This window comes from Protopterus annectens, chromosome 3.part1, assembly GCF_019279795.1.
Source record: "Protopterus annectens isolate FY-2018-M chromosome 3.part1, PAN1.0, whole genome shotgun sequence".
Classification (NCBI taxonomy): domain Eukaryota; kingdom Metazoa; phylum Chordata; order Ceratodontiformes; family Protopteridae; genus Protopterus; species Protopterus annectens.
The window spans coordinates 1853746121-1853769654 of NC_056732.1; the positions used below are offsets into that span (position 1 = coordinate 1853746121).

General features: G+C 37.9%; 1 protein-coding gene across 1 annotated transcript in view; it reads right to left on the reverse strand.

Moving 5' to 3' along the window:
- LOC122798764 (zinc finger protein 271-like) overlaps positions 1–23534 on the reverse strand; it is a 65117-nt gene that overhangs the window by 41380 nt on the left and 203 nt on the right. The window contains exon 2 of the mRNA XM_044067872.1: positions 3395–3521. Coding sequence (XP_043923807.1) covers positions 3395–3521 — 127 coding nt within the window. The remainder of the gene's footprint in view (positions 1–3394; positions 3522–23534) is intronic.

Consider the following 23534-nt stretch of genomic DNA (forward strand, 5'->3'; position numbering starts at 1 on the left):
AAATCTTGAAAATGAATATATTTATATTCATTTCATAAATGTATTTCCCCTGTTCTCATACTATGGAATATACAGATGTTTATCATGATATTCTGTAGGGCAACATAAACAGTCCAGATGCACATCAGCCTCCATGAGGTGTTTAGTCTTTAGTCTGATAGCCTAGTCTGACTGCCTTAAAGGACAACCGCACCCGCAGACTAAAAAAAAAAAATATTTCATTATGGTTTGGTGTTTCCTACATTTTAACACCACTCTGGGACTATTTAGAGCTTTTTAGATATTTTATATGCAATTTCTGACTCTGACCACATGGAATCTGGCATCTTGAAATAATTCTGACTGTTTAGTCTGCCTCTAAGTATTCCAGAATGCATTGTTTGTCTCCAAAAAATTGCATTAGATCTGCCACGTTTTCCTTAAAGCTCCTGTCATTGCACTGATTTTACAGGCATTCACTGCTGTGTTATAGTCACCTACTTTTGGTTAAAATGTTATCCTTTTTCAATAGCTACTTCAAACACAAGCAGTGCAAATGCTACAGAACAGAATTGAAAAGTGCATTTTATTACTCTTTCTTCTTAGAAATGCTAACTGACTTTTGTGTAAGCTGAAATCTAGTTCTTCAAGGTATCTCCCCTCCCCCTTCACACCTACCTTCCCTAGCTGTCAAAGAGCTAAGGGTAATTTGACCCATTATCTTCATGTGATTGACAGCTCACAGCAGGTGACCAGACTAATGTACTGTTTTCTTGTCAGCCTTTCCTTCCTTACAGTGGGAGATTTTTTTTTTTTGTTGCACTCATCCTGTCAAATTTAGAACCAAGCTACATAGCACTGGCAATAATCACTGTTTTGCAAAGCATCCAACTCCCACTTATTTTTCCTTCTGGTTTGGTTAAATAGCTAACAAATGATGCACTATAAACATGAAATATTTCACAGACTTGCATGACAGCACCCACATGCTTTTTTAAGAAAATTATGGTATTGCATATTTCTTGTAATCTGATGTAGTGTTGTCGATTAATTGTGACAGACATCTGCTTCTTATGTAAAAACATGCATTTAATGTCTACCGTTAGTCATTGCAAATTTATGCTCTTAGTTTTTGCAGCTGTTACTGTGTTTCTGCTTGTACTTTGTCACATATCGGTAGGGCTCTTCAGAAAAGTGAGATTCTAGTTTGACATTTTTGCTAGGGTAAAAGTGGGCTGGGCAAGGCCGCTCTGACATCATAATGTGGGAGGTCCACTGGCTCTTCTATACAGCATGCAAATCAGGTGGGGATTATATCACTTTGGGGGAGGAAACGTCCCGGTAGCTAGAGCAAGAGCTCTGGCAGATGTGACATCATCATTTCAGAGCCAGCTAGAGGTTTTTCAACTTAGTTTTCAAAGTGAAAGTGAAACAGTACGGAAAGGTAGGAAGCCAAACAGGGAAAACAATTGAGTGGATTAGCTGCATGGGTGATTTTTCGAGGCTGTATCAATGAACAGGGACTAAAATAGACAGCAGGTTGAGCAATCTGATTTAATATCCCATTGTTGTCCTTTAATGAAGGATGCAGGAATCTGTACCACATAACATGCATCTCCCTATAGCTTAGTCATTAGCATATTTAAAGTTATATACTCCATATATAACAGCAGGAATATGTACCACATAACTTGCATCTCCCTATAGCTTAGTCATTAGCATATTTAAAGTTATATACTCCATATATAACAGCAGGAATGGAAGGGACTCTGCACACTTATTAGCCACATGAGGTCTCTATAGTTAAAATTATAGTTATTAGTTTAGGGTATTTAATTCAGTACAAAATAAAATAATGCAATATGTTATCCTGAATTAACTGTGAAATTGAAAAAGTACTTTATTTTTTGAAAAATATATGTGTGTTTTAAATAATAAAATGTTGGAAAATTAAGTTAGTGTTGCACCTGACACTGAGTAAAGCCAGTGTGGGACTTGCAAGGACTTAAAGCATAATATAGTTGATGTAATGAATATCACTGTTAGGTACTCAGCTAACCTCTTTTGTACTATTGTAAAAATGAACATTTGATTATGGCTGGAATTCACAGCAATGGGTTTCAATGAATTAAAAAAGTAACAACTCCCCAGAAAAATTAGATAAACAGTCTGAAAGAACTGAAGAATATCTATGTAGCACACCGCATGTTAATATTCAAACAGGAATAAACACTTGAACAAAGATTTTTCTAATCATGTAATACTTTTAACTCATGTAAAACCACTATTATTATATGCAACCACTATTATTATATTCAAGAACATTTCTCAACATAAGAGTGCACTTCTGAGAAGATTTCTGTACTGCCAATATAGTGGTGTAAATCAGTATAGCAATAACCCACGACTGGGTGTGGGTAATGCTGGATTTACCCATGGTTGGCATGGTTTGGTCACAAGGGTGAAGCCCGAGTGACCAAACAAAGCCAACTGTGGGTAAATCCAGCATTGCCCACACCCAGCCGTAGGTTATTGCTATTATACAATGGTGTTTGTTTTGTGTTATATTATGTTTGTGTTCCTGTTATTTAGATTTTTGTTGGCTTTAGTTTGTATTCTTGCACTTTGTCTAAGATAAAATAGTCCACACTTTTAGTTCATGTTTATTGTTTATTTTATTAAAGGTTTAGAGAGCGGTATCGAGAAGTGCAATGCTTGCATTTTTGTGTGTTTTTTTTCTGTTGTGGCATTTTTACAATTGTTAAATGTAGTTTAGTACATCGTATGTTATGCGTACAGTTTTGAAAGAAGAGGCTGATGGAGTGTGGATCTGACTTTACCAAGTAGATTGGTGTGTATGAGCTGAGGGATGGAGGACTGTATCAGCAATCAAGACTCGGCTGGGTGCCTGAGGTATGATATCGGAGACTTGATTACAGTTTTGCTGCTTTTTCTCCATTTACATAGGGACTTCTGTAATGGTATGTAAAGTGTATACTTTACAGAAATAGAGTTACAAGTCGCGAGTGAGGGTGGATCTGCTTTTATGACGTTAATTGCTGTTCAAGCTGAGGGACTGAGTTGTGTATTAACAATAATGGGTTTTGGGTGATTCAGCTGCAATTTATTACGGTTTTGGTTCTTGCTGTTGTATGCTTTACTGTGTTTTGTCCATTTAATGTTTTGTCATAATCGATGCATGGTACGTTACCAGACAGACTTTTTCGTTAGTTCATTTTGATTTACCATGTGCACGCTGGTGGTATTAGCCAATCAGCATGCACGTTTATTGGCTTTGCTGAGTTTGCATTGTATAATACACTATATTATCATGTTACTGAAACAATTCTTATTCCAAAGAAATATGAATATTTAAATTTCAGTCAGTAAGGATGTACCTCTGAGATCCCCTTACCTAAAGAAATCATGTTCTCATAGTTCCGTACCATCACCTCCCGGTGTAACTCTTTGTTTTGCTCACTCAGCATCTTCCACTCCTCACTTGAAAACTCAACAGCAACATCTTCAAAGCTTTTTGGCACCTAAAAACACACAAAATTTACTTGTTCTTCATTTATTATGCACACAAATGAACATAAATGGTTTCAACAGGAATGTAACCAGCTGTGTTAAAATGTTCAGTTGTACTAGATGTTAATTTGCCAACATTAATAACTATTCCTTTCTTCCTGTTCACTGACAGATTTGTAAAAACTCAACCTTCTCAGGAATTGGTTAGCAACCAGAATTATGAGTTTTTGCTCATTCAGTAGCAGTATAACAATGTGTATACAGGACAATTAGTAGTAAGACACAAGGGTATTAATCTACCTAGAGAAGTAAATTATATGGATTTGTAATCCTGCACTTAAATCGCTGTACTCGGATTAACATAGAAACAAGTTATGGGTGTACCACAATGACTTATCGACATGGCTGTTGTTCACCTTCCTCTTCTAATAGGAATGTAGCCTTTGTGCCATAATAGTCACCTCAGCCCATTACAAACTTTCTTGGGCTTCAAATCATCCCCTTATATAACATCCAACACACAGCATGCCAGAATCACTCACCAGCTCAGTCACCTCAGCACCAATTGAAATCCCTATGATGTCGCCATCACTGTCCAGTTTTAAGTAGGTGACTTACAGCACATTCAATTACTGTTCGTTAACATACCAACATCCATACACCCCATCTTCTAAGCAGGGGATGATGACTGGGACTGTAGAGGAGCACGAACCATGAAAATTCAGATCTATCATGACAGTAAGTACATAGTTTTCATACCCATCATGGACTGGTCCATCCTGTTCTATAATTAAGTCAGAGACCTCAGCAGTCAACCTGGGAGGAAGTATGAGAGAAGAAACTGGAAAAAGTGACCCCAAATGCCACAAGATGTAAAGATTACATCCAGCATGTAATGCTTCAGAAGGTTGCCTAAAAAAGCACATGTATCAGCAGCATAAATATCATTAACAGATACATTATGGAAAAGCCCGACAGGTGGCTACTGCTCTTGTGTAATGAACTTTAGATTCTCCTACTAGGGATTTTCCATGCCTAAGATAAACTAAAGTAATACAATCAGAAACTTTTCAGACAAAGTTACTTTAGAGACTTTCATATTCAATATGTTACCAGCAAAGGAAACAAACTGCTGCACATCTTTCCTAATTATCAGTCCAGTGAGGGTAAAACAGCAGCTACCTGGGAACATCTAAACACTGAAGCAGTTATTCTCCCTTGTCAGAATGATGCAGAAAACTACAGGAAAACTTATGTCTGGTTTATATTTACTTCAGTAGTCTCTGAGGAATTACTTCATCACACTTCACCTTTGTTTTTATGAAACACAAGGTATGGTGGGTTAAGACATAAAACCCGAAGTTCAGCCTGCCAGATGCAGAATAGGAGACCATTAATTATTTATTTATTTTATTTTATTTATCATTTGTTAACCGGGAAAGTCCGACTTGGAACAAAGCCAATTTTCAGCGGAGGCCTGGGAAAAAAGGCTCCAGATGCATGTCTTTGTAATGTGGGAGGAAACTGCAGCACTTGGAGGAAACCCATACGAATGCAGGGAGGACATACAGACTCCCCACAGAAGGCACCCCAGCTGAGAATCGAACCGGAGAACCTCATGCTGTGAGGTGACAATGCTACCGCTGCACCACTGCACCACTGCGCCGTCCATTAAGGAGTGTAACCCCCATTCCCAAATTCCAAACTGCCCCAAAGCACTACTGGTTTAAGTGACTTGCTAAAGATCACAGAGTAGGTGAATGAAAATAGAAAGATTCAAACCCTGTACCTTTGGCACACAAAGCCTCTCATTAACAAGTCAGAGCTTTAGTCCTTTGCACTAACTGCTGGATAGCCACGAGTAAAATGTTTTTTTTTCCCAGAAAAGAACTTCAGCTCTGCTCTGTAGGCCAGTTCAAAGGGAGGTTGAGTCAACTGCTCTGGCTAAAAATTGACATTCCATTGTGGAGCAGGATCTCTAATCAGACGTCTGAGGAGAAAGGTTTCCTTCAGAAAACTATTACACAACTTAAGAGAGGCAAAAGAAATTCTGGAAACCTAAATGAAAGAGCAAGATGGATGCTAAGTGAATCACAGTACGTAAAAACCGCACCTCTGAGCAAAGAATGGAAGGGACATACTCCAGGACTACTGGAACAGGCCTAACAAAACGATTCACAAATCATTCAGAACCCAAACTAGAAGAAGAGTCCATTTTATCTTTGTACATTTTCTTAGTGCTGGGCTTCTGGATGGAAACAAGGCTACAGACCATGCTGCCAGGGTAAGCTGGTCACTAACCATCGTTAGAACTGGAGAATAACCAAGCAGTTAATCTGTGGCCATGTAAATGCAAATGACACTTGCCAGATGGGTCAGAGAGGAAGATCTTGAGTGTCCTCAACCTGAGTGCTTTTTCGTGGAGATGAGATCACAGCAGGGGAAACTACACTTAGCAAGACCAAAAATGAAGCTATGAGAATGACCCAAACATCCTTCCACTGCAGTTTCTGCATGAACTTGGAAAATGCAGGAAATGGAGAAAGTTGTTAAAAAAACGATGTGGAAACCTGTCTTGGCATCGCTCATCCTCTGATCCAAGGGAGAATCAGGGAGAATTAGCATTTGGCAAAGGTGAAGCTTGTAAACAGAGAGCAATGAGGACCCTCCACAGGCGGTAAAGAGACCTTACTATCAACCAGCTAAGATACCCCTCATGGAGCATCAGCAAGCAACTGCTGATCTGGTTCACTAGTGAGTTGGTTTCTCCAGGTACACCCTCACACACTAGCCTTTACTTACATTTCAGATATTCCACATTTCCCAAATAAACACTCACTTCTTCCTATGTAACTACACCCATATACTCTGGCCTTTCCTTACATTTCAGATATTCTACATTTCCCAATAAACCTTCACTTCTTCCTATGTAACTACATCCTCATACTCTAGCCTCTTTCCTTACATTTCAGATATTCTACATTTCCCAAGTAAACCCTCACTTCATCCTGTGTAACTACACCCATATACTCTGGCCTTTCCTTATATTTCAGATATTCTACATTTCCCAAGTAAACCCTCACTTCATCCTGTGTAACTACACCCATATACTCTGGCCTTACCTTACATTTCAGATATTCTACATTTCCCAAATAAACCCTCACTTCATCCTGTGTAACTACACCCATATACTCTGGCTTTTCCTTACATTTCAGATATTCTACATTTCTGAAATAAACCCTCACTTCTTCCTATGTAACTACACCCTCACACTCTAGCCTCTTTCCTTACATTTCAGATATTCTACATTTCCCAATAAACCCTCACTTCTTCCTATGTAACTACACCCTCATACTCTAGCCTCTTTCCTTACATTTCAAATATTCTACATTTCCCAAATAAACCCTCACTTCTTCCTATGTAACTACACCCTCATGCTCTAGTCTTTACTTACATTTCAGATATTCTACATTTCCCAAATAAACCCTCACTTCTTCCTATGTAACTACACCCTCATGCTCTAGTCTTTACTTACATTACAGATATCCTACATTTCCCAAATAAACCCTCACTTCTTCCTATGTAACTACACCCTCATACTCTAGCCTCTTTACTTACATTTCAGATATGCTACATTTCTGAAATACACCCTCACTTCTTCCTATGTAACTACACCCTCACACTCTAGCCTCTTTCCTTACATTTCAGATATTCTACATTTCCCAATAAACCCTCACTTCTTCCTATGTAACTACACCCATATACTCTGGCCTTGCCTTACATTTCAGATATTCTACATTTCCCAAATAAACCCTCACTTCTTCCTATGTAACTACACCCTCACACACTAGCCTCTTTCCTTACATTTCAGATATTCTACATTTCCCAATAATCCCTAACTTCTTCCTATGTAACTACACCCTCATACTCTAGCCTCTTTCCTTACATTTCAGATATTCTACATTTCCCAAATAAACCCTCACTTCTTCATATGTAACTACACCCTCATGCTCTAGTCTTTACTTACATTTCAGATATTCTACATTTCCCAAATAAACCCTCACTTCTTCCTATGTAACTACACCCTCACACTCTAGCCTCTTTCCTTACATTTCAGATATTCTACATTTCCCAATAAACCCTCACTTCTTCCTATGTAACTACATCCTCATACACTAGCCTCTTTCCTTACATTTCAGATATTCTACATTTCCCAAATAAACCCTCACTTCTTCCTATGTAACTACACCCTCACACTCTAGCCTTTCCTTACATTTCAGATATTCTACATTTTCCAATAAACCCTCACTTCTTCCTATGTAACTACACCCTCATACACTAGCCTCTTTCCTTTCCTCTACATTTCTGAAATAAACCCTCACTTCTTCCTATGTAACTACACCCTCACACTCTAGCCTCTTTCCTTACATTTCATATATTCTACATTTCCCAATAAACCCTCACTTCTTCCTATGTAACTACACCCATATACTCTGGCCTTTCCTTACATTTCAGATATTCTACATTTCCCAAATAAACCCTCACTTCTTCCTATGTAACTACACCCTCACACTCTAGCCTCTTCCCTTACATTTCAGATATTCTACATTTCCCAATAAACCCTCACTTCTTCCTATGTAACTACACCCTCATACTCTAGCCTCTTTCCTTACATTTCAGATATTCTACATTTCCCAAATAAACCCTCACTTCTTCCTATGTAACTACACCCTCATGCTCTAGTCTTTACTTACATTTCAGATATTCTACATTTCCCAAATAAACCCTCACTTCTTCCTATGTAACTACACCTTCACACTCTAGCCTCTTTCCTTACATTTCAGATATTCTACATTTCCCAATAAACCCTCACTTCTTCCTATGTAACTACACCCTCATACTCTAGCCTCTTTCCTTACATTTCAGATATTCTACATTTCCCAAATAAACCCTCACTTCTTCCTATGTAACTACACCCTCATACTCTAGCCTCTTTCTTTACATTTCAGATATTCTACATTTCCCAAATAAACCCTCACTTCTTCCTGTGTAACTACATCCTCATACACTAGCCTCTTTCCTTACATTTCAGATATTCTACATTTCCCAAATAAACCCTCACTTCTTCCTATGTAACTACACCCTCATATTCTAGCCTCTTTCCTTACATTTCAGAAATTCTACATTTCCCAAATAAACCCCCACTTCTTCCCATGTAACTACAGCCTCATACTCTAGCCTCTTTCCTTACATTTCAGATATTCTACATTTCCCAAATAAACACTCACTTCTTCCTATGTAACTACATCCTCATACACTAGCCTCTTTCCTTACATTTAAGATATTCTATATTTCCCAAATAAACCCTCACTTCTTCCTATGTAACTACATCCTCATACTCTAGCCTCTTTCCTTAGATTTCAGATATTCTACATTTCCCAAGTAAACCCTCACTTCATCCTGTGTAACTACACCCATATACTCTGGCCTTTCCTTATATTTCAGATATTCTACATTTCCCAAGTAAACCCTCACTTCATCCTGTGTAACTACACCCATATACTCTGGCCTTTCCTTACATTTCAGATATTCTACATTTCCCAAATAAACTCTCACTTCTTCCTATGTAACTACACCCTCATACTCTAGCCTCTTTCCTTACATTTCAGATAGTCTACATTTCCCAATAAACCCTCACTTCTTCCTATGTAACTACATCCTCATACACTAGCCTCTTTCCTTACATTTCAGATATTCTACATTTCCCAAATAAACCCTCACTTCTTCCTATGTAACTACACCCTCATACTCTAGCCTCTTTCCTTACATTTCAGATATTCTACATTTCCCAAATAAACCCTCACTTCTTCCCATGTAACTACAGCCTCATACTCTAGCCTCTTTCCTTACATTTCAGATATTCTACATTTCCCAAATAAACACTCACTTCTTCCTATGTAACTACATCCTCATACACTAGCCTCTTTCCTTACATTTCAGATATTCTACATTTCCCAAATAAACCCTCACTTCTTCCTATGTAACTACATCCTCATACTCTAGCCTCTTTCCTTACATTTCAGATATTCTACATTTCCCAAATAAACCCTCACTTCTTCCTATGTAACTACATCCTCATACTCTAGCCTCTTTCCTTACATTTCAGATATTCTACATTTCCCAAATAAACCCTCACTTCTTCCTATGTAACTACACCCTCATACTCTAGCCTCTTTCCTTACATTTCAGATATTCTACATTTCCCAATAAACCCTCACTTCTTCCTATGTAACTACACCCTCATACTCTAGCCTCTTTCCTTACATTTCAGATATTCTACATTTCCCAAATAAACCCTCACTTCTTCCTATGTAACTACATCCTCATACTCTAGCCTCTTTCCTTACATTTCAGATATTCTACATTTCCCAAATAAACCCTCACTTCTTCCTATGTAACTACATCCTCATACTCTAGCCTCTTTCCTTACATTTCAGATATTCTACATTTCCCAAATAAACCCTCACTTCTTCCTATGTAACTACACCCTCATACTCTAGCCTCTTTCCTTACATTTCAGATATTCTACATTTCCCAAATAAACCCTCACTTCTTCCTATGTAACTACATCCTCATACTCTAGCCTCTTTCCTTACATTTCAGATATTCTACATTTCCCAAATAAACCCTCACTTCTTCCTATGTAACTACATCCTCATACTCTAGCCTCTTTCCTTACATTTCAGATATTCTACATTTCCCAAATAAACCCTCACTTCTTCCTATGTAACTACATCCTCATACTCTAGCCTCTTTCCTTACATTTCAGATATTCTACATTTCCCAAATAAACCCTCACTTCTTCCTATGTAACTACACCCTCATACTCTAGCCTCTTTCCTTACATTTCAGATATTCTACATTTCCCAAATAAACCCTCACTTCTCCCATGTAACTACACCTCATACTAGCCTCTTTCCTTACATTTCAGATATTCTACATTTCCCAAATAAACCCTCACTTCTTCCTATGTAACTACACCCTCATACTCTAGCCTCTTTCCTTACATTTCAGATATTCTACATTTCCCAAATAAACCCTCACTTCTTCCTATGTAACTACACCCTCATACTCTAGCCTCTTTCCTTACATTTCAGATATTCTACATTTCCCAAATAAACCCTCACTTCTTCCTATGTAACTACATCCTCATACTCTAGCCTCTTTCCTTACATTTCAGATATTCTACATTTCCCAAATAAACCCTCACTTCTTCCTATGTAACTACACCCTCATACTCTAGCCTCTTTCCTTACATTTCAGATATTCTACATTTCCCAAATAAACCCTCACTTCTTCCCATGTAACTACAGCCTCATACTCTAGCCTCTTTCCTTACATTTCAGATATTCTACATTTCCCAAATAAACCCTCACTTCTTCCTATGTAACTACATCCTCATACTCTAGCCTCTTTCCTTACATTTCAGATATTCTACATTTCCCAAATAAACCCTCACTTCTTCCTATGTAACTACGGCCTCATACTCTAGCCTCTTTCTTTACATTTCAGATATTCTACATTTCCCAAATAAACCCTCACTTCTTCCTATGTAACTACATCCTCACACTCTAGCCTTTACATACATTTCAGATATTCTACATTTCCCAAATAAACCTTCACTTCTTCCTATGTAATTACAGCCTCATACTCTAGCCTCTTTCCTTACATTTCAGATATTCTACATTTCCCAAATAAACCCTCACTTCTTCCTATGTAACTACACCCTCATACTCTAGCCTCTTTCCTTACATTTCAGATATTCTACATTTCCCAAATAAACCCTCACTTCTTCCTATGTAACTACATCCTCATACTCTAGCCTCTTTCGTTACATTTCAGATATTCTACATTTCCCAAATAAACCCTCACTTCTTCCTATGTAACTACATCCTCATACTCTAGCCTCTTTCGTTACATTTCAGATATTCTACATTTCCCAAATAAACCCTCACTTCTTCCTATGTAACTACACCCTCATACTCTAGCCTCTTTCCTTACATTTCAGATATTCTACATTTCCCAAATAAACCCTCACTTCTTCCTATGTAACTACACCCTCATACTCTAGCCTCTTTCCATACATTTCAGATATTCTACATTTCCCAAACAAACCATCACTTCTTCCTATTTAACTACAAACTCTAGCCTCTTTCCTTACATTAAAGATATTCTGCATTTCCCAAATAATCCCTCACTTCTTCCAATGTAGCTATATCCTCATACTCTAGCCTCTTTCCATACATTTCAGATATTCTACATTTCCCAAACAAACCCTCACTTCTTCCTATTTAACTACAAACTCTAGCCTCTTTATTTACATTTCAGATATTCTGCATTTCCCAAATAAACCCTCACTTCTTCCTATGCAACTACATCCTCATACTCTAACCTCTTTCCTTACATTTCAGATATTCTACATTTCCCAAATAAACCCTCACTTCTTCCCATGTAATGTAACTACATCCTCATACTCTAGCCTCTTTCCTTACATTTCAGATATTCTACATTTCCCAAATAAACCCTCACTTCTTCCTATGTAACTACATCCTCATACTCTAGCCTCTTTCCTTACATTTCAGATATTCTACATTTCCCAAATAAACCCTCACTTCTTCCTATGTAACTACACCCTCATACTCTAGCCTCTTTCCTTACATTTCAGATATTCTACATTTCCCAAATAAACCCTCACTTCTTCCTATGTAACTACGGCCTCATACTCTAGCCTCTTTCTTTACATTTCAGATATTCTACATTTCCCAAATAAACCCTCACTTCTTCCTGTGTAACTACACCCATATACTCTGGCCTTTCCTTACATTTCAGATATTCTACATTTCCCAAATAAACCCTCACATCTTCCTATTTAACTACAAACTCTAGCCTCTTTCCTTACATTTCAGATATTCTATATTTCCCAAATAAACCCTCACTTCTTCCTATGTAACTACATCCTCATACTCTAGCCTCTTTCCTTACATTTCAGATATTCTACATTTCCCAAATAAACCCTCACTTCTTCCTATGTAACTACATCCTCATACTCTAGCCTCTTTCGTTACATTTCAGATATTCTACATTTCCCAAATAAACCCTCACTTCTTCCCATGTAACTACAGCCTCATACTCTAGCCTCTTTCCTTACATTTCAGATATTCTACATTTCCCAAATAAACCCTCACTTCTTCCTATGTAACTACACCCTCATACTCTAGCATCTTTCCTTACATTTCAGATATTCTACATTTCCCAAATAAACCCTCACTTCTTCCTATGTAACTACATCCTCATACTCTAGCCTCTTTCTTTACATTTCAGATATTCTACATTTCCCAAATAAACCCTCACTTCTTCCTGTGTAACTATCCTCATACTCAGCCTTTCCTTACATTTCAGATATTCTACATTTCCCAAATAAACCCTCACTTCTTCCTATGTAACTACGGCCTCATACTCTAGCCTCTTTCTTTACATTTCAGATATTCTACATTTCCCGAATAAACCCTCACTTCTTCCTGTGTAACTACACCCATATACTCTGGCCTTTCCTTACATTTCAGATATTCTACATTTCCCAAATAAACCCTCACTTCTTCCTAGCCTCTTTCCTTACATTTCAGATATTCTACATTTCCCAATAAACCCTCACTTCTTCCTATGTAACTACATCCTCATACTCTAGCCTCTTTCCTTACATTTCAGATATTCTACATTTCCCAAATAAACCCTCACTTCTTCCTATGTAACTACACCCTCATACTCTAGCCTCTTTCCTTACATTTCAGATATTCTACATTTCCCAAATAAACCCTCACTTCTTCCTATGTAACTACACCCTCATACTCTAGCCTCTTTATTTACATTTCAGATATTCTGCATTTCCCAAATAAACCCTCACTTCTTCCTATGCAACTACATCCTCATACTCTAACCTCTTTCCTTACATTTCAGATATTCTACATTTCCCAAATAAACCCTCACTTCTTCCTATGTAACTACATCCTCATACTCTAGCCTCTTTCCTTACATTTCAGATATTCTACATTTCCCAAATAAACCCTCACTTCTTCCTATGTAACTACACCCTCATACTCTAGCCTCTTTCCTTACATTTCAGATATTCTACATTTCCCAAATAAACCCTCACTTCTTCCTATGTAACTACACCCTCATACTCTAGCCTCTTTCCTTACATTTCAGATATTCTACATTTCCCAAATAAACCCTCACTTCTTCCCATGTAACTACAGCCTCATACTCTAGCCTCTTTCCTTACATTTCAGATATTCTACATTTCCCAAATAAACACTCACTTCTTCCTATGTAACTACATCCTCATACACTAGCCTCTTTCCTTACATTTCAGATATTCTATATTTCCCAAATAAACCCTCACTTCTTCCTATGTAACTACATCCTCATACTCTAGCCTCTTTCCTTACATTTCAGATATTCTACATTTCCCAAGTAAACCCTCACTTCATCCTGTGTAACTACACCCATATACTCTGGCCTTTCCTTACATTTCAGATATTCTACATTTCCCAAATAAACCCTCACTTCTTCCTATGTAACTACACCCTCATACTCTAGCCTCTTTTCCTTACATTTCAGATATTCTACATTTCCCAAATAAACCCTCACTTCTTCCCATGTAACTACAGCCTCATACTCTAGCCTCTTTCCTTACATTTCAGATATTCTACATTTCCCAAATAAACCCTCACTTCTTCCTATGTAACTACATCCTCATACTCTAGCCTCTTTCCTTACATTTCAGATATTCTATATTCTACATTTCCCAAATAAACCCTCACTTCTTCCTATGTAACTACACCCTCATACTCTAGCCTCTTTCCTTACATTTCAGATATTCTACATTTCCCAAATAAACACTCACTTCTTCCTATGTAACTACATCCTCATACACTAGCCTCTTTCCTTACATTTCAGATATTCTACATTTCCCAAATAAACCCTCACTTCTTCCTATGTAACTACATCCTCATACTCTAGCCTCTTTCCTTACATTTCAGATATTCTACATTTCCCAATAAACCCTCACTTCTTCCTATGTAACTACACCCTCATACTCTAGCCTCTTTCCTTACATTTCAGATATTCTACATTTCCCAAATAAACCCTCACTTCTTCCCATGTAACTACACCCTCATACTCTAGCCTCTTTCCTTACATTTCAGATATTCTACATTTCCCAATAAACCCTCACTTCTTCCTATGTAACTACATCCTCATACACTAGCCTCTTTCCTTACATTTCAGATATTCTACATTTCCCAAATAAACCCTCACTTCTTCCCATGTAACTACAGCCTCATACTCTAGCCTCTTTCCTTACATTTCAGATATTCTACATTTCCCAAATAAACCCTCACTTCTTCCTATGTAACTACACCCTCATACTCTAGCCTCTTTCCTTACATTTCAGATATTCTACATTTCCCAAATAAACCCTCACTTCTTCCCATGTAACTACAGCCTCATACTCTAGCCTCTTTCCTTACATTTCAGATATTCTACATTTCCCAAATAAACACTCACTTCTTCCTATGTAACTACATCCTCATACACTAGCCTCTTTCCTTACATTTCAGATATTCTATATTTCCCAAATAAATCCTCACTTCTTCCTATGTAACTACATCCTCATACTCTAGCCTTTCCTTATATTTCAGATATTCTACATTTCCCAAGTAAACCCTCACTTCATCCTGTGTAACTACACCCATATACTCTGGCCTTTCCTTACATTTCAGATATTCTACATTTCCCAAATAAACCCTCAATTCTTCCTATGTAACTACACCCTCATACTCTAGCCTCTTTCCTTACATTTCAGATATTCTACATTTCCCAATAAACCCTCACTTCTTCCTATGTAACTACATCCTCATACACTAGCCTCTTTCCTTACATTTCAGATATTCTACATTTCCCAAATAAACCCTCACTTCTTCCTATGTAACTACACCCTCATACTCTAGCCTCTTTCCTTACATTTCAGATATTCTACATTTCCCAAATAAACCCTCACTTCTTCCCATGTAACTACAGCCTCATACTCTAGCCTCTTTCCTTACATTTCAGATATTCTATATTTCCCAAATAAATCCTCACTTCTTCCTATGTAACTACATCCTCATACTCTAGCCTTTCCTTATATTTCAGATATTCTACATTTCCCAAGTAAACCCTCACTTCATCCTGTGTAACTACACCCATATACTCTGGCCTTTCCTTATATTTCAGATATTCTACATTTCCCAAGTAAACCCTCACTTCATCCTGTGTAACTACACCCATATACTCTGGCCTTTCCTTACATTTCAGATATTCTACATTTCCCAAATAAACCCTCACTTCTTCCTATGTAACTACACCCTCATACTCTAGCCTCTTTCCTTACATTTCAGATATTCTACATATCCCAAATAAACCCTCACTTCATCCTGTGTAACTACACCCATATACTCTGGCCTTTCCTTACATTTCAGATATTCTACATTTCCCAAATAAACCCTCACATCTTCCTATGTAACTACATCCTCATACTCTAGCCTCTTTCGTTACATTTCAGATATTCTACATTTCCCAAATAAACCCTCACTTCTTCCTATGTAACTACACCCTCATACTCTAACTTCTTTCCTTACATTTCAGAGAAGCTACCAGGACAACCCAACTCCCTTCCTTCACAGAAAATGCTTCTTTATATATATATATATATATATATATATATATATATATATGTATGTTATGTGTGTGTGTGTATTATATATAAAATCTCTAGTGTATTGTACTTTATTTACATGTAATAGAATTTTTCTCCCCAAAAGTTCAGTATAAGTGGAGTTTTTCCACATGGACTAAACCAATAAACAAAATAAATTAAGTATAATGTACATGTAGTGCACAGAGCATCTGATTTCACTCTAATAGTTAAATTACATGCTTGTTTGTTGCTGCTCCAGGCCAAGATATAAAAAGACATAAATACTCCACGGCACTTACAGAAAAATAATTCATAAAACTAGCACCTGCTTCCTAGAACAATCTTCCACACAAAATCATGGAAATAACCACACTATCATTCTTCAGAAAATAAAGTACCTAAAAAAAACAACTATCCAGCTGTAACTGTTTTATAATCATGGTTGAACAATGTCGGTACTTATGTATTATCGCAACCACATTCCAAACATTCCTGAAGCAGAATCGACATTTTGTATACAGTGCACTGATGAACCTTGAAACCTTTACTACAGTAAAACATGGATCTCGATGTCCACTTTTACAATTATTCTTCAGAAAATGTACTTTGATGTAAAGCCTGCTGTTCTACTAGCTTTTCGCACTGAATTACAACATACGTACTTACCCAGTTATGTTTACCTTTAAGAGGTATGTTCATAAGATGTGAAACAGTTAATTGTGTTTTGTAAAATGTTACAGATTTCACTCTCTATAACCTTTTGGGTTTTATCAAAGCGAGACGCAGTGCTGAACATTAAAGGACCCATGATACAAACTTGATACCTAATAGGATCATATCGATCAACTGTCTGCTGGAGAAAACAAGTACAAAGTCAGATGTAACCAGAGGACAATCGCTGTGATCGGTTACCCTTTTATGCAGTGTAATGCTCCCAGGATGCATAAAGTAACAATTTACCAGCAGCACAGAGGTAATACAGACAATTCTCCTATAATCTAGCAATACAGAAGCAGGTGGGTCACAAACATCCCTATTTACTTAATATCTGTAAGACAGACTTGGAGAGAGAGAAAAAAAAAACATGAGTACTTATGTCCCAGGGTTCATCACTGCACTGTATACAAAATGCCAATTCTGCTTCAGGAACTACAGTTCCGAATGTGGTTGCGATAATACATAAGTGTGAAATAACAGTTTGTTGCCTTGCTTTCCAATCTTTCATTTCATTGCCTCATCTGCTTTCTTGGGAGTTACTGACACTTCAGTGACACACACACACACACACACACACACACACACACACACACACACACACACGCACACGCACACGCACACACACACACACTCACACACACACACACACACACACACACACACACACACACACACACACACACACACACACACAGCCATGCATCACCAGTTTCTTCTCACTGTCCTGTGTTTCATCCCCAACAAATCTGAGAGCACCATTCAGGAGCACAAGAAGGTTCTGGCCTTCTGTGATCATCATTAAAGCAGCAACAGAAAGGTATAAACTAAGACGTGACCGTAGCAACAGACACAGTGTTTTAATTCAGAAATCTACTATTTTAGATGCTTTGGCAAGATTGTACTTATAATATATACATTTTTTGTAAACTCTTTAGAAAGTAAATATTAAAACTGGTCAAAATACTACACTTGTGAATGGCACAGTTCTGCAAAGGTTGGTACTGCTTTCTCATGAAGCTTGAGTAAAAAATGTAGTTCTCGGGTGCATGCCTTCTATAAGGATTCTGTACATACACCCCATGTCCAAAACCCAATTTCTTCCCATACCCCAAAACCATTCTCTATACTTTTCAATGGTGTAAATGCTGTGTGAAAGTAAGTTGAGAGTGCCCATCCTGTGGGGGTGCTTATGCCCCATTCAGAACTAATTGTTCTACTATCAAAATTAATTGTTCTACTACCAGCAGGTAATCAGATAAAGAACAAAATTACAAGCATACACTTTATACGGTCACTCTGATACAAGTACTACAACTTAATAATATGCAAATAACTGTGCAGACACCATCACACCAGCCAGAGTCCTCCTGAAACAAATATACAAATGGGAAGCAGGTTTCTCCCGACAAGTAAAATTTCTGCTTCTCGTCACCCTTTATTGTTTATTTTTCTTTAAACTTCTTTTTTTTAATTTTTGTAGAACATAACAGTGTCACAGTCTCCATGTAACCAGGTAATCTAGGGGATCTCTGAAGCACCACAACTAAAATCATTTAAGGTTACCTATCAACAACTTGAAATTAAGTATAGTTTCACCTAATGATCTTGTATTATTTATTTATGTTGAAACTTTAAAAATGACATAAAAGTTCTCCATTTCCCCATGTGATGACCTCCATTTCCCCACGTGATGACCACCATTTTTATACCTTCTGCCCTCAGTTATGTAGTTTATACCACAGTCTTCACAAACAAAACAAGAAAGCTAAAAATGCAGAAACATGGTATCCACATGCAAGCAAATAAAAAAACAGTACTATTTGTAAGATCAGGTCTCACTTAAAAGTATTTAAAAAAAAAAAATTTTATGGGGAGGGCCACCACATTAATTCTTAATGCATGTGTGGACCACCTCAAAACATAGCAAGTCATTACCAGTTAACAATAGGTGCATGTGGTTGGCATTTTTACTTAAGACAGCAGTCATGAAATTGCCTGCTTTCTACATCAACTTTGCATTTAATTTTATTCTGGCTTGCAGCCATGACTTATCACAAACTCATGCAGCTATATTAAAGCAGGCCTATATCTTCATTTAATATTACATGCAGGTTTAAGTGCTGTTTCAGTAGAAAGGAATGTTTCAGTGAAAGATACAGATAAGGTCAAGATGACCCTGCTCAAGATGGCGGCGCCGTGTATGGCAGCGGCCTCTCCGGCTCTCAATATGCACTTTGTTTTCATGTCGTGCCGTGTGAATTTTTCAATGTGGTGTGTCTGCTTTTGTTGTCTAGTGAGAGGACACCGGTGAAAATGTTGGTGGTGTCGAAATGTGTAATAGTGTCTGCTTTGCCTGTTTCTCTTACAAAATAACATGGAGTGGTGGAAGTTGGGGCCTGCAATGATGATTGAGCTGATGTGGAGTGCGGGAAATGGAATTTCTGCTTGTTTTTTGAAAATGGGACTCCTTGAATGCGGTGGTGGGTTAGAGTGATGGAACATGGAGAAGGAGATGGTCTGGATGGTGGTTTGTGATGTTGGCAGAGAGGAAAGACTTGGTGGTTGCTGGTGATGGTGTGGCCAGTAAGCCCAGTCGGGCCTGCAGGTAGATGTGATTGATAGACTGTGGCTGGAGAGGGTCAGAAGGCAGAATGTTGGACTGGGAAGATGCTATGGATGGTCTGAACTGCAGGCAGTGTCAGTTGACTGCAGGTAGCAGTGGTTGGACAGTCATTGGTGATGGAAGAATGGACTGATGGAAAGGATATTTATAAAATGTTGTGGAGATACATGGTGAAGATGGCAGATTTATCATGCGTGTTTTCTGATCTTCGGTTGGCTCTTTCAAGCTTGTGTTATTGCCGTTTACTGTTACATGTACTTGTGTTGTGTTGTTATGTTAATGTGCATGAGCTTGGAGCAATGTAATTTCGATTAGCTTTGCTTTGCTTGAGCTCAGAGATATAAACTTCAGTCTAAAATACTGATAAAGAACAGATTGTGCAATACACTGAGTACAAACAGATCTTGTTTAGATGATACGAGGCTGGGGAAGCAGGGTTAAAAAGGCATGTAGGAAATTTACAAGGTTTCGGTACTTTATGAGAGATTTTGCTAGACAGAAGTCAGTTCAGTTTAGAGAAGACAGAGGTCAGTCGGTGCAGTTCAGTTCAGTTTACAACTGATATTCAGGACATTAAATACAAAAGTCCAGTACTGATAGCAGGAAATCAGTAAAGTAAGTTTAGTCCCTGTACAGAAATCAAGCCAAATATACAGAAGTCTACCAAGTACAGAAAGCAGTATAAATTCTGCCATTTAGGAGGAAAGGAATAATTCTGTGTACAGAAGCACTGGAGAGTATCATGAAGACAGAAGCCGCAGACAGCATAATTCAGTCTATTTCAGTTTGTCAGCACTGTTATTTGAGACAGTAACACTTGATTCGGATATCGCTGACATCTACACTGTTACACTTGGAGTTCCCCAAGGATCTATTCTTGGCCCTCTTCTCTTCACCATCTTTGTTAATGACCTGCCCACAATCACCCCCCATGCCACATGCATTCAATATGCAGATGATTCGACTATCATCAGCACTGCCTCCAACCTGGCAGACCTCACTGCTTCAACCCAAGACACCTTCAACCTAATAGAAAAATGATTCTCAAGTCGACAACTAGTTCTCAACCCCAACAAAACAAAACTACTTACTTTCTCACCCACTAACAAGACTCTTCCCCCCACCTTCTCTATTACATCCTCCAATGGAATCACTATATCTCCAGAAGCTCACACAAAGCTATTAGGTGTTACCATTGATAACTCCCTTAAATTTGACACCCATTTCAATCTTACCATCAAAACCGTCAATAAAAGCTTGGCTCTCTATAAAGTAAAACACTTTCTCACTCCTCACGCTAAAATTACAATTGCCAGCACACACCTACTATCAACTCTTTTCTATGCCTCCCCCCTCTTTACAAACCTAAACAAGACAACCCTTAACAAACTTGCTTCTTGTTACAATCACATAGCTAGATTTGCCACAAATTCCACCTTTAGAATGCACCACTGCACTAACTTGAAGCAACTAGGGTGGTTAGAGTTTTCCAGCCAACTCCATTTCAACCAACTCAAAACGGCTCACCAGATACTGTATCACCCAGAGAAAATACCAGCTCTGAAAAACATCATTCACCCCTATAGTAACCTGCAATCTTTACGCTCCTCCAATAAGATCTTAGCTCAAACTACCAAAGCCAATAATTCTGCTGGGGATTCTCTATTCTCAAACTTTGTAGGTAAAATGTGGAACTCCCTACCGACCATGCAACCCTCAGAACCCTCACTCCTACAATTCAAAAAAAAGCTTAAACCCCATCTCAATACTCTCTGGCAATGTCCCTGTTCCAAACCTGATTAACCACTATCATTTACCCTTCTCTTACCTCACTATCCTTAACCGCTTTTTAACAAGGTGCCTCGCCTTTGTAACTGACCTATGGTTTTTTTTATATGCTGCTGTTGTTTTTTTTTTCCCAAGATGTGATGTATCTTTATATTGTATTTAGAACTCAACTATCTTCCTTTTTTTGCATTAACAATGTTTATATGTCTGTTATGTACTTGGAGCTTTTCTCCCCGGGCCTCCGCTGAAAATGGACATGTATCCAGTCGGACTCTCCCGGTTAACAAATGTAAAATAAATAAATAAATAATAAATACACACACACACACGCACACGCACAGACACACGCACACACACACAGACACACACACACACACACACACACACACACACACACACACACACACACACACACACACATCTAGAATTCAGTCTATTTCAGTTTGTTAGCACTTTTACTTGATTCGGATATCGCTGACATCTACCTCCAACGTATGCTGCTGCTACTACATAATAAATCAATTTTATCACAGCTATGGTGTGTAGAGACTTTTATTCTGAAAGGTACAAGAAGATGGGCCACATAAAGGAGAAACTGAGATATTCTGAACTTGTTCAACACAGTTCTGGGCAATTAAAAGATAAAGACATTCCTTCCAGTCATTTCCAGTAGCCTACAGTTCTTCCATTCTAATACAGTTTCACCTGATGGCCTTGAATTGTTTGTGTTGTAGCTCTCTGCCCTTGGCTATGTAGTCTATACCACAGTCTTCACAACCAAGGCAAGAAAGCCAAAAATGCAGAAACATGATTTGCAAATATAAACAAATTAACAAAAAGTACTCTCACTTATGTGAAAGTAAGCCTGATAACAGAACACACATCAACAAAACTAGGTTTTCTGGTTTGTAGTATGTGTATGTGGGTATGTGATGGTGCCATTAACCAAAACTCTGGTGTGCACTCTATAAGTGCCAGAATTTGGGCTTGACCTGATACAGTCCCAGAGATTTAGAATGTGGTCAGTGTCATAATTTATGTGTTTAATCCAGTGGTGCCCAAACTTTTTATGGGGAGGGCCACCACATGAATTCTTAATGCATGTGCGGACCACCTCAAAACATAGCAAGTCATTACCAGTTAACAATAAGTGCATGTGGTTGGCATTTTTACTTAAGACAGCAGTCATGAAATTGCCAGTTTTCTACATCAACTTTGCATTTAATTTTATTCTGGCTTGCAGCCATGACTTATTACAAACTCATGCAGAAAGTTACTACTGTTTACAGGCTACAAGTACAAATAACAAAGAATAGTTACTTCTGCACCTAAAATTAGAGGCAGTCAATTAGGTAAGTAAACACATGCTGGAAAGTTTGCGTGACTGGAGTAAGGCATAGCATTTTTTCACTTTTTTAAAAAATGTTTGGTTACTCTCTGGGGGCCGGATGGTGTTGCACCAAGGTCTGGATTTGGCCCCGGGGCCAGACATTGTGTACCACTGATTTAATCAGATATATTTTATTGTACCAAAAATGCATATATTCATAAATAAAATATTACTGAAGAAAAAAAAAAACAGCTTCTGCTATAAGGGGAAACAGCACACTTCATTATTATTATTTTTTATGCCAAATTGCTGCTTCGAAGAAAATGATCATTCAGAGAAAATGAGTATCTGCAGAAGCTTAAAGTGTACGACACGTCTGCTTCCACCAAATCTCTCAGTGTACTGTGCAATCATTTCCTCCACATTTAAAATCCCCCACCAGCACAAACTGCTAAGCTCAGAACCACATTAACATGCTGCCTTTTGCATTTTGGGTCCAGAAGAATAAACACGGGTTACTATTAATGAGTGTTGTAACGTAAAATACCAACTTGCATGAAAATATTGTGTTTTACCAAAACTGAGTTCAGATTTGTGACTTTATGCTATTTTTCTCAGAACAAAACGGAATATTAATATTCCAGAACACATTTCGTCTGCTTTCTGCAGAAAGTCTTTATTATAGCTTTATCCCAATCCAGCAGCACAGACTACACCATTCACAATCACACGGCCTGCTGCCTCAGACCTAAACAACAAAGGTTAGCTGT